Source organism: Cetorhinus maximus, chromosome 1 (genome assembly GCF_964194155.1).
Source record: "Cetorhinus maximus chromosome 1, sCetMax3.hap1.1, whole genome shotgun sequence".
NCBI lineage: Eukaryota > Metazoa > Chordata > Chondrichthyes > Lamniformes > Cetorhinidae > Cetorhinus > Cetorhinus maximus.
In genome coordinates, this window is record NC_135879.1 from 202,502,993 (window position 1) to 202,515,767 (window position 12,775).

General features: G+C 44.4%; 1 protein-coding gene across 1 annotated transcript in view; it reads right to left on the bottom strand.

Moving 5' to 3' along the window:
• oacyl (O-acyltransferase like) overlaps nucleotides 1–12,775 on the bottom strand; it is a 65,234-nt gene that overhangs the window by 23,775 nt on the left and 28,684 nt on the right. Inside the window, exons 8-9 of the mRNA XM_078539075.1 lie at nucleotides 2,294–2,459; nucleotides 700–779 (exon numbers count right to left, since the gene is read on the bottom strand). Of these exons, the coding sequence (XP_078395201.1) occupies nucleotides 700–779; nucleotides 2,294–2,459 (246 nt within the window). The remainder of the gene's footprint in view (nucleotides 1–699; nucleotides 780–2,293; nucleotides 2,460–12,775) is intronic.

A 12,775-nucleotide genomic window follows, 5' to 3' on the forward strand; every position in this document is an offset into this window, starting at 1 on the left:
TGATGAAGCAGTTGAAGATGGTTGGGCTGAGGACACTACCCTGAGGAACTCCTGCAGTGATGTCTAGGAGCTGAGATAACTGACTTTCAACAACCACAACCATCTTCCTTTGTGCTAGGTATGACTCCAACTAGCAGAGAGTTCTCCCCCTGATTCCCATGGACTTCAGTTTTGCTAAGGCTCCTTGATGCCGCACTCTGTTAAATGTGGCCTTGAAGTCAAGGGCAGTCACTCTCACCTCTTAATTGACAAGGGTGTCAAAGGTTATCATGAGTAGACAGGAAAATATAGAGTTGAGATCACAATCAGAGCAGCCATGATCTTATCAAATGACAGAGAAGGCTGAAGGGGCTGAATGGCCTAATCCAGCTACTGATTCATATGTCCGTATGAGCAACTCTGTAAGGGCTGCTTCTGCTTGTTTTTTCTGCCTCCCGCTGAGAAGTTACCGATGTAGGCTTAACGTGGGCATGGAGGCCGCCAACGTTAAGTAAAAGAAGTGAACCCCTGTAAAGTCAAGTGAGATTAACACTCCAGTATTTGAGTGGGTGCTCATAACGCACCAACTTACCGATGCCTGACCAGAGACTCAATTAGAAAATCAGAGAATGCCAGTGTAACAACTACTGAACAACTGGGCATCCAATAATCACTTTTTATAACAGAAACAACTTGGCACTACTAAATAATGAAGCTTACCTGTGCAGCAGAAAGATGAAAAGAGGTGTTGTGAAGTAAAATTGGAAGTCATTTGCAAGATACCATGTCCAACCCATGCACTGCAAACAAATTTTTTTTTTTGGTAAGCTATTTCATAATAAATGCAGTCTGTTTCTTTCAGCTCTTAGAATATCCTAGCGAAGAAATCCTGCTCCCTTCTGGGGTGGAATTTGAGCACAACTGATCAAGGCAGAGGCACCAGAATTAGGGATGGGGATTGAATCCCCCAAGTTAGCAACTCATCACAACTGACACCCAAATTCCCCCAGAGGGGAGGGCATGCGCTTCTTCTGCCCCTCTCCACATCTTATAGCAGCTTGAGGTAGTCGCACTAGGGATTCCCAGGCAATGCTGGAAATTCTGTCAGTTAGGGCTTCTTAGGCCCAATACCATGTCTGCAGAAAGAAGGTATTGGTGCCATCCAGGCTGCAAGCAGGCACCATCAGGGGTGTTATTCAATTTCAATGGAGACCAAAGAAAGTTGAGCAGCACTAAAATCTACCAATGTGGGAAGCTCTTGGAAATAGTTTACAACTCTTTAGGTCTTTAGCCTGACCATACTATGGATGATCCCCTTGGGGTGGTAGAATGCTACTTCATGATTTCTCTGGTCATGCTAGGTAAACACCCTGCTGCACCATAAGAGGTGAAGATATGCCCCCAGCCCCTCCTGACAGGGTTCTGACGGAACCAATGAACCAGATAGAAATTCTGCTGCATAAACCCAACAGAGCCCCTGGGAAAGAAGCCAAGGTTGGATTGAAGGAAGTCTGTATTTTAGTGTCTGCGAAAACTTTGCGGGCAACTTTCTTGAGGTGAACGGTGAGTGACGTTCCTTCGCTGCTGGCTGTAAAATTGGGACATTATTACACTACCAAGGCAGCCTGGTGGCAGGGGGGAAGCTGGAAACTGGTGTATGAGGTGTGCTGGGGTGGGGGGTTGGTCTCCTCAATCCCGGCGGGGGAAGGGGAGAGAAGCTGTTATCAGCTGGGGTGGTGGGGGAGGGGGGGGCATGCTAAAGGCTTCCTTGAGTAGCCAGTGGGTAGCACACCTGCTCCTCCTGACCCACATGGGATGCTATAAAATGTACTAACCTGCTGCAGGTAGCAGATGCCAGCTCCCTTTTGCTGGCAGATTTCCTGAGCCCTCGGAAACCTGCATGGCAACTGTTGATTTAAATCAGTGCCTCATTTGAAATATGGAAGCTTAATTTAAATATGTTAATGAAATGTCCCACATTTCCATGGAAAACTCACAACATCATGAAACCAGCTGCTCTGAAAACAGCAGCATTTGCATACGTGGTTGCTTAGGGTTGCATACCCTATTTTCTAATTTTAACCACCCCACACTCTGCTGCCCAGTGCAGGGACATAAATTGAGGTCATTATTTTTTCCTAAAACCACAGCTGTGGTTCTGTTTAACATCACACAATCAATAAAACAATGGTCACTTAGCCTTTATAATAGTGGAAATCCAAAAGCACCAGTTATACACATTGTGTTATCTTAAGTACCATAAATGATCTGCAAATAATGAACTGTCATGACTTTCTATTAAAAAGAAACCTACACGTTGGTCAATCATTATAAAGTTGTTAAGAAACAACAGATTTGTCCACCAGGACCTCTTGCAATTATCCAAATTGTACTTTGCATTTTCTCCCAAGGACCTCCAGGGAATAAGCGAATACATCCCAATAAATAAGCACATTGTGTATATATAAAGTGGAAGAATTCTGAAAATAAAGGAAAAGAATGCTTAACCATTTAGTTTCATTGTGTTTCAGATAGACAGACAATAAAATATCCATGATTATTCATTCAATATAACAGTAAAGCTACAGAAAGTAAATGGAGCAGATAATTAGATCCATCTCTTATGGTGTGTCATTGCAAATATAAGAAATGGTGTATAAACCTCTACAAAGAAATTTCTATTTTGCAGTTGGGTAATCAGATACTTAAATGTCAAACCAGAGAATTCAGCTCCCAGGACAGAGGCAGAATACAAATGACAGATTAATGACAGATTTTATGTGGCATCACATATTTCACAATTTTATCTGACAAATTTTTCCCATCGCACAGCTTACAAACAAGACGTGCTGCAAATGTTCCCTTCACAGCTTTGAAGAAAGTAATTTTACCAGTACTACTAGTAACCATTCTGACAAAATAGCACACTGCAGAGAAACCCTATCCCTGAGGCAACAGTTTATACCTCAGACCTGACATTGCGCTCACTCCAATTATAAAATCTTCAATAAGACAACCACAAACGCAACAGCTCCATGAGGCATATTGATTAAGGCTGACAGTTGTACTTACTCCTGTCATTGCTTGTTGTTATAATGTACCATTATTATAATTTTTTTAATTAATAGCACTAATTTTAGGTTACATTGCTTTTCTTTTTCTGACTCACTTAGGGGCACATTTTCGATTATTCGCTAATTTTAGCAAAAACATAGATATGAGTAGCAACCAATGCTTCTTGTTTTATATTCGCTGCTACTTTTTCCACAGAAATTAGCAAATGAAAGGGAATATAAACTTTAGATGTTAAAGGAAAATCAGAAATAAAGGTATTTAACGTCTGTTAGGTTTTTCTTTTGAAAGCTCTGGAATGGATGTGAAAATTACATTTTCTCTCCAAAGTCTGGTGGGATGATGATAACCAAGGTTGAAAAGTGTGAAAAAGAAGACAAGGTAAATCAGTTCTGCTTAGATATGGGAGAGGACTGGAAGATAGCAAAACAAAGTGGAGACAGAATAAAACCCGGTAACTGCAGGCCCATCAGCCTAATGTTGGTGGCAAGGGAAATCTTCGAAGACAATAATCTGGGACAAAGACTTATTGTCTCTTGGGAAAATGTGTTAATAAATGACAGCCAGGATTTGTTAAAAACAAATTGTGTTTGACTAACTTGATTGAGTTCTTTGACGAAGTAATAGGAAAGGATGGTTAAGTGCTATTAATGTGTGTATGGATGGCCAAACAGCATTTGATAAAGTACCAAATGAATAGACTATTAGCGAAATTGAAGCCCATGGAACTAAAGGGGCAGAAACTGGTTATGTAATTGGCTGAGGAACAGAAAGCAGAGAGGACTGGTGAAAGGTTGTAATGCAGATTGGAGGAAGTGCTGTCCCCCAGGTGTCGGTGTTAGGGCCACTGCTCACTTTGATATATATTAACGACCTGAATTTGAGTAGGAGGCCATAATTTCAAAGTTTGCAGATAATACAGAATTCATAAATATAGCACACAGTGAGGAGAATAGTAACAGACTTCAGGAATACACCGACTGGTGAAATGGGCAGGCACATGTGGTTGAATTTACGCCATGGAGGCAAGAAACAGGAGCCAGGACTGTTTCCAGGGGTAGAATTTTCCCCCCATCGGGGCGGTTGTGCGGGGGCGGAGGCAGGCGGGTGCTGACCCGATCAGCACCCCCAATCAGGTCCATGCCGCCATTTTACATGGGCAGGCCAATTAAGGCCCGCCCAGCATGATGCACGCCTGGAAACGCTGGGCACTCCCTGTGCGGGCAGGAGGGATGATCTCTGAGTTGGGGCCTGAGCTCTTTCACGCACATGCGGACGAAAGAGTGCAGAAATCTTCCTGAGGCAGCTCTGTGCCTCAGGAAGATTAGTTTGTTTCAAAACTTTTAATAAAGAAAAAAAAAATTTAAGACGTGTCCCCTCATGTAACAATGTCACATGAGCTGGGACATGTCAATGAACAGTTAATGAAAAAATTTATTTAATTTATAAGCCCTTCATGAAATCTCATCCCGCCCATGGATGAGGTTCCATGAAAAATGCAAAGGCCGCCTGGGCTCTTCGCTGCGTGCCCGCTGAACTGAAAATCTAAATGCCGCGCGGTGATGTCGGGACACACGCCCAACGTCACCCATTTTACGTCTCGGCGAGTGGGTCCCGACCCCACTCACCGAGCCAAAGATTCAGCCCCAGGTCAAGAATCTGCTGCCAGGGGAAACTGATTAAAGTTCAGATTTTTGCAGGGGTGAGCCTTTAATTGATATGGAGATGGGTTTCCTGTCCACTTAGAGGCAATGGGGATGGGAATGGAGGTGGGTCAATTGAAGGATGGAATCATCCCAGGTTTGCAAAAGTGCGGTAGCGGGCGGGAAAAATGATGTTTTACCTGCCAGCCGCAATGGCGGCTTTTCACTCCATGTCGTCCCAATCCCGCCTCATTAATTATGCATTCCTGGGAAACACGCCATTTTGATGTTGGGCAAGCTCTCATTCACCCACCACACCATCACCTTGCCGCTCCCTTGAGGTTGACATAGTTGACCACGGGAAAAAGCGACTTGATGTGCCCTCACCTGAATGTATGGCATCTCAACCTTGAAGTCCAACAGTAATGCGCAACAATACTGTGCGCTCACCTTCGAGGTCCCCACGAAGTGCAGCCCGCCAAGTGCATGCCTTATGTACGCTGTTCCGGCGTGCAAACACGCCAACGTGTTCGGATGATTCAGCGGGGGAGGGGGGGGCTGATTCCGGCTGGCTGAGCTTGTAATAATATGCAGTTGTATTACAATGAGGTTCCCGATGTCCAATGGCAGGAAACGCTGCCCACCATTGATGGGCATTGCGGACGATTGAAAACTGGTTTCACAACGTTGTGAAACCGATTTTTGGTCTTCTCACCATATTGCCCGCTTACGCTGCCAAATACACCCGATGCCAGCGGGCACATAAAATTCCATCCAAAGTGTTGGGCTGATTTAGACTCCCACGTTAGCCATCACTGAGGCTGCTGGCCATCCTGAGGGAAAGATCTGTAGGTTGTGCCAAAGCCTTCCATTGCACAAGAGGAAAGCGAGCTGTCACAGGGGAGCCAGGGGCCTGGTACCCAGGGCAGACCCTAGTTTCATCGATGCCAACCTAGATCAAATGCTCAAAGAGAGAGGAGGGATGTTTTCTTCCTGGAGGGTGGCAGGAGGAAGCAAGCTTGCCACGCATCAGGGGCACTCTCCCTGTACAGCATCATCTCATTCCACTTTATCTTCCTCCTCCTCTCTCAGCTCTGCTCCTCCCTGATGAACTGTCTCTTTCCAGGCTTTACAGTCCTCCAGATCCACACCTCCCTGGAAAGCCATGTTATGGATAACACAGCAGACCACCACAATGATTGCGATCCTTGCAGAAGGGTACTTGAGGGCATCAACCAACCGGTCCAGGCAATGGAATCACATCTTTATAAGCCTGATGCCCTGTTCAATGATTTTCCTGCTGGTCGGGTGGCAAAGGTATGTTGGCTCTGTACCTCTGTCTAGGCTCCTGTGAAGGGATCAGTAGCCATCTCTTCAATCGATTTTCCTTGTCCTCTAGGAACCATCCATACTCTTTGGAGGGTGGAATGCAGTTCTGAGGCAACCTGGGCTGGTAGAGGATGAAGAAGTCATGGCAGATGGCAGAAAAGGGAGCGTACATGTGGGGAAATCATTTTTTGTGGGGGCAGACCAGTTGGGTTTTGAGGGAGTGTAAGCCCTTCCTGTTGATGAATGCCACTATCTGGTCACTAGGTGCCTGGATGGCCAAATGGCTGCCAATTGATGATGCAGCTGGGCAGAATCTAGTGATGGAGGCAAAACCCAATGCCCACTGTCCCTGTGAGGGCACCTCTGCCATTAAATAAATGTGCTCTTACAGCTCTGGCAAAGGGGGTATCAGTGACCTGTGATATGCACTGGTGTGCAGCTGGTTTTGAGTTGCCATTGAGGTCTGCAGCTGATTCTTGGAAGGAGCCAGTAGCGAAGAAGTTCAAGGCCACGGTGACTTTGACAGCTACTGGCAGGGCATAGAGCATCAATGCTGTGAGGTGCAAAGTCTTTGGTGATGAGGGCACAGATGCCTGTGGCTATCTTCCTGGAGAATCACAGTCTCTTGCGGCACTGGGTCTCGGTCATCTCCAGGTAGCTCCGTCTTGGGGTTTGGCCTCCGTTGCATTCATGTCCTTCTTTCCTCTCATATGCCCTTCTGATGCTTGGGGTTCTTCCCTTCCTGCTGAGGGTTGTTGTAATGTGCCTTTAAGGGATAGCAGCATGCCATCATGAGAAGGGAAGTGTGTCATGGGATCCAGTCTCAGTTTCTCTTTGGCAGCATACACAGTTGATGTCAAGTTTTCTACCTTTATATAAATGTTCTTATGTGCCTAGTCTAAATAAATGAACCCACAATGTTTTTACCCAATCCTTTATGAGTGATTGGTGCTTACATCATTATAAAAACATGACATGGTGTTCAGCAATGGTCAAACAGTGAGGCAGCAAGACTAAGTACAGGTATGACATGGTGAACAGCCTTAGGTTGTGTTACATGGCATAAGATGACCCTTGAAATTCTGGTCAGACTGCAATGAGTTTGCAGCATCTGAAAGTGTTGAAATCACAGCATGGTGAGTGCTCAAAAAAGCTTTGAAGATACAGGCTGGATTGTGCTCAAATAAAGAGTTGGGAAACAGACAGGTCACTTCACAGTGAGTAGGTCAGTGTGGCAGGAAGACCAGCCGCGGGTTAGCTCAGTTGGGCAAGGTGAGTGACCAGGGTGTGGACCGATTGATAACGAGCAAAGGGAGAGTCAAACAAAAAAGAACAAAAGCATCATAAAAATCAGGCCAGAGAAGGTTGTGATTATAATGGGCAGTGCTTTCAAAAAGCATGTGAAAACGGCTACAGCAACACTCATCCCAAGGGCAATCACTATTAGAGAAGGAAGGTCAAAGGGATATTGTCAAAATGTCCATAAAATTCCCCAGTTTGAGAGTGTTTAAACAGCATACAGATCTCTTGATTCAGGTGTGTCTGAACCAGACAAATAAGCCATAAAAATTCACCTAGCCATTGGGAATGAAGGTGTACACAGGCTGAATATGTCAAGATTAACAGAAGGAGAGCTAAAGGATCCCCAAAAGTTATAGGCTACGTTGGAAGGCAGGTTCAAAATCAGGTTAAACTTTAGTTTTCATTGACTAGAGCTCATGTCATTTCAACAACAGCCCAAAGAATCCATCAGCCACTTTGTCATCAGATGCAGCGAAAAGGATACGCACTGTGATCTTTCAAATGCAGAGCTAGCAGACAGAATTGTGGAGTTGGTGATCACCTCCATTCTCATGAAAGCATTCCAGAATGATCTGCTAGACAAGTCCAAAACGTATAGCATCGATGAGCTACACAAGGATGGATGTAAGTGTGAAGCTATCCTCTCATGTTGACAAAGCTTACAGGTCCTAAGCACAACCCCGATTGTTGATGCACTCACTAGAACACCCAAACCTAGCAAGACACCTGGAAAATTAGGCTTTCTGTATGCACTAAGGTAATGCCCAGCTTTCCAGCAATTCTGCAAGGCACATGGCAGAAAGGGCCATTGGGAGTGGCAGCGCACTAGAGCAAAGGCTGATATGGCTACAAAGAGCCGTGTGCTGATCCAAACAGGCCATGCACAAGAGGTACCTTCAAGCAATAAGAACGAGTTGAAGAGCAGTGAACACATGTTTCGCACGGTCAATATCTTGGAAAACATATATGCTGTCAATCCATTCAAAGTGTTTGCCAAGATTCAAATTTTCTGCCCTAAGAAAGTTGGTAACTACTTGTTATTGGCCAAGATTGAAACAGGGGCAAATGCCAACATACTACCCCTGCAAATTCTCCGTTATTTAAGAACTGAGGACGAGGAGAGATACAACAGGAGTCATGCCTCCACTAAGGCGGTGGTGGAGAGGATCATCGGGCTGCTGAAGATACGCTTCAGATTCCTGGACCGGTCGGGGGAGCATTGCAGTATCTTCCAGAGCGTGTCTCCCTCATAGTCGTCACATGCTGCGCCCTGCACAACCTGGCAAGGGGGAACCTACTAAAGGCTGAGGAAAGCGAGGCAGCTCCACAGGCCACGGAGGATGACTCATGTGATGGCTTGGAGGAAGAGCCTGGGGGAGAGTAGGGTGAGAACCTTGAGGCAGAGGACAGGAACCCTCATGGAGGCAGGGACACCAGGAATGCTTTGATGCAGTAAACCTTCTGCTAGGCATCCAAGGCATTGACGCCTCGTCAAGCAAATGGCTCTGTCTCCTTTGCTAACAATCAATAAATGAGAACCCAACCCAGTACGCCAGCACCACACAGTGCCATACTTTTATAAGTCTGTGCTGCATCTGGCACCTACTCAAGCCATCCAGCCAACTCAGCCCCTTTAAGTCAAATAAATGTTTATGTTAATTCACGTGAACAAACAAAGTGTCCATCACTAACCCAAGAGTCAAAATAATTAGCAGAAATAATGTCACCCTTGACACGCCCCTGCTGTGCTCAAGGTGCCTTCAACTTACATCTGCAGGTCCCCCACCCCCTTGCTGACAGTGGCGTTGGTGGCAGCCTGCTGACTCTGCTGTCCTGGTTGCCATGATTACCTTGGTCATCCTCTGGCTGCCAGAGCCTGAGCAGGCTCCCCCTGGGAGGGTGCATCCAGCCCTAGAGCTGGGCACTCCTCAGTCGTCACGGCACCATCAGATGCAGTGGCCACTGGCAGAGGGGCAGAGAAGTTCATGCCCTCATACAGAGCACCCTGGTCAGTAAATCTCCCAGAGATGTCCCAAGAGGTTACTACATTTCGTACCCCATTTGGATGATACTCTTTTCAACAACTTCCTTTCGGGCTGTTAGTCAGGATCTCCTTCAAGCTCACATGGATTGGATTACATTCACTGTGCCAGAATGCATCTGTATCACAGATGACAAAGCTGTTGTGGGATGAAGAAAGCAAGAACATGACCATGATATGCTTTTATTGATGCAAGTGGCACATAATGAAGAGTTGGTGTTCAATAGTCTGAAATGTGCCATCAACATGTGGTAGATAATTTATTCGGTTCCATTTATTCCACTGCTGGCATATGTCCCGATCCAAGGAAAGTAGAGGATATTAAAACCATGCCAATTCCTCAAGATCAAGGCAATCTTTGAAGATAAAAACAAAAAGCTAAAAGCTACTGCGGATGCTGGAAATCCAAAACGAAGATGTCTAGATCTCTTTAATTTCTTGCTTCCATACATTCCCAATTTCGCTCAAAAATCTTCATTGCTAAGAGAATTATTGAGAAAGCTTGTGCCTTCCCTGTAGCATGAAGACTACCAGTACATCTTTGAAACATTTAGTAGATACCTATCTATTTAGCAGAATATTTGTGGTAGAAGGCAACCACAAGCCACCGGAGATAATTTGGCAAAAACCATTGACCAGTGTGCCACCAAGATTGCAACGTCTCTTGATAAAGATTCAAGGCTACAAATGTGAGATTAGTTATGAGCCAGGTAACTTGATGGTCACATCGGACACACTGACCACATTGCCTAATCCAGCAAAAACAGAAGATATACCCCTAAATCTACAAGCTGACTTCATTGAGATCAAACTTGAAGATGTTCTCCAAATTGATCGGGTACATTTTGTGCAATACAAATGTCAGCAGTTACAAGAAGAAACAGCAAAAGATCCTACACTGCAGAAGCTGTGGAAAACCATCATTGAAGAATGGCCTGATTCAATTCGCATGTCCACGAACATGAAAGACCATTTTGGCCTTATTGGGATGACCTAGGCACCTCCCGGGCAGCCAATTTTAAAGGCAGGCAGGTCATCATAATGGAATCTTGGTGACCAGATATTCTTCAACAGCTTCATGACTCACACATGGTCATAGATCAGACAAGAGGACTCACAAGAAAGACAACCTATTGACTGGATATGAACAAAGATATTGAAGTTGTCATTAAGGTGTGTGGGGCATGTCAAGAGCATATGCCAAGTCAGCACAAAGAACCACTGATTTCACATGAAGTTCCTACCCAGCCTCAGTCCAAAATTTAATCCGATCTCTTTCATGTCCATGGCACTGACTTCATTGTCATTGTCGATTACTTTACCAAGTACCCCATTATTCAACTATTGCACAATATGTCAAGCACAACTGTCACACACACTCTACGTGCTTTTTTCAGTTTATTTGGTGTGCCTAGAGAGATTATTACGGATAACGGTCCACAATTTATTGGTAAGCCATTTCAGGATATGTGTGAGAAATGGAATATCGATCACATTTCTTCTTTTCCTCATTACGCTAGATCTAATGGCCTAACTGAATGAATGATTCAAATGGTGAAATCCCTCATTCTCAAATGTATACAAACCAAGCAAGATCTACACATTGCATTGTTACAGCTGAGAGTGACACCTTTAAGTGAGACTATTCTATCACTGACAGAGCTCATGTTTGACAGACCAGTGCATACCAATTTACATACCCTTACCCATTCTACTCTCTCAGAAACTAGATACCATTTTTTAAAACTGCAAGAGAAGATGATCAACGTGCATGTTAAAAATGCAGGTATAGAATTGCCAAGTTTACAGTTGGGGTGACAAGTTCACATCCAGGATTCCACAGAAGGTAGGTGGCAACCAGCCAAAGTGACAAGGATTTATTCAGTACCAAGGTCCTACACATTACACATAAATTCCTAACCGAGGACAAATCAGATCCATTCCAGTTCTTCAACCACCATACAGTCCTATTGCATCTAGGACAAGTTCCCGAATGAAACCAGGAACAACATCCAAGAATGACAATCCCGCAGATCACTGTAAGCAATTAAAGGAACTTCCAGACAAGGTTACCATTACAAGACCTGGCATATCAGCAGATTACCTCTACGCTTTAGAGGCTCATAAATTCACCAGTCCTATATATTTATGTAATGGTACCTAAACATGAACATGTATCGTAAATAGTTCTATTTCTTTGGAAGGGGGGAAGCATCTTTAAAAAGAAAGGGTGTTGTAATGTGCCTTTAAGAAATAACAGTGTGCCATCACTAGAAAGGAAGTGTGTCATGTGATCTGATCTCTCTTACACTTTGGCCTGTGAGCAGAACACAGCACCCACAGCCCTGCTGCTGATGTGTCTTCAAGTTTTTTACCTTTGTATAAATGTTATGTGCCAAGCCTAAATAACTGAACTCACATCGTGTTTACACAATCCCTTATAAGTGGTTGGTGCTATTATATCATTATAAAAACACGGACAAAGGTGTTTCCCTCTATCACCGTGGGGCCCAAAATCTGATATTCATGCCCCCATTACCAGCTGGAGACTTCCTGCTGGGCAGTCGGCAGTCCAATAGCCTTTGGAAGTTCTGCCTCCTACTCTTCTGCCTCTGCAATGCTGGGGGATTCTGACACCATTCAAAGCCTGGGCCCACTGTCCCTGCCACCTGTGCAGCGTCAAGAGATTCCCCCTTACCAAGCGTTCAGTCCTCCTTTGACCCTCTGACCCTCTGAAGGGGCTGGGTTGATGCTCTGTTGCAACCACGGTTTTCTCCTCACTCTTTAGAGACAGTCTGCTTTGGGCCTGTCAGTTTCTGAAGGTGCGGGTAAATTGTCTGGCACTTTAAAAATTGGAACATTGGCCCCTGACAAGCACTAAATGAGATTTTTAACACATTTAATTGACCTTGATGAAGATGAGAGCAGGCTCCCTGTCCCGCCCGCCCATTGCACAGGTGACCATTATCAGCTCCTGGATCAGTGCTTTGAAATTGACATACTTTTTTCTGAAGATCTACTGTTAATGTTTAAATTATCAGGAAAGCTATTGACATGTACTTTAATATCAAGCAGGTATGTGTTGTGCACACTCTAACTTATTAAATTAAATAAAACTATTTTATCATCTTTATGATACCATTAAGAACAAATTATTCGTAGACAGCTTATCTAATTGACAGAGAGATTTCCAAGGCAAATATAGTTTCAGGATATTCTCCTATCCAGTCAGTCTCCAGCTGAGATAAGCTCTAGGATGTAACATTCCTCTTTGCAACAGGAGCACATAGATTTAATCTTGGCATCTGTGTGTCATCTAATAATTTACACTTATTGTGACAGCTGATCATCCTAATTAAGATGGACAAGTTTTGCATTGATACTGAAGAGATTCATAAGATATAGGATT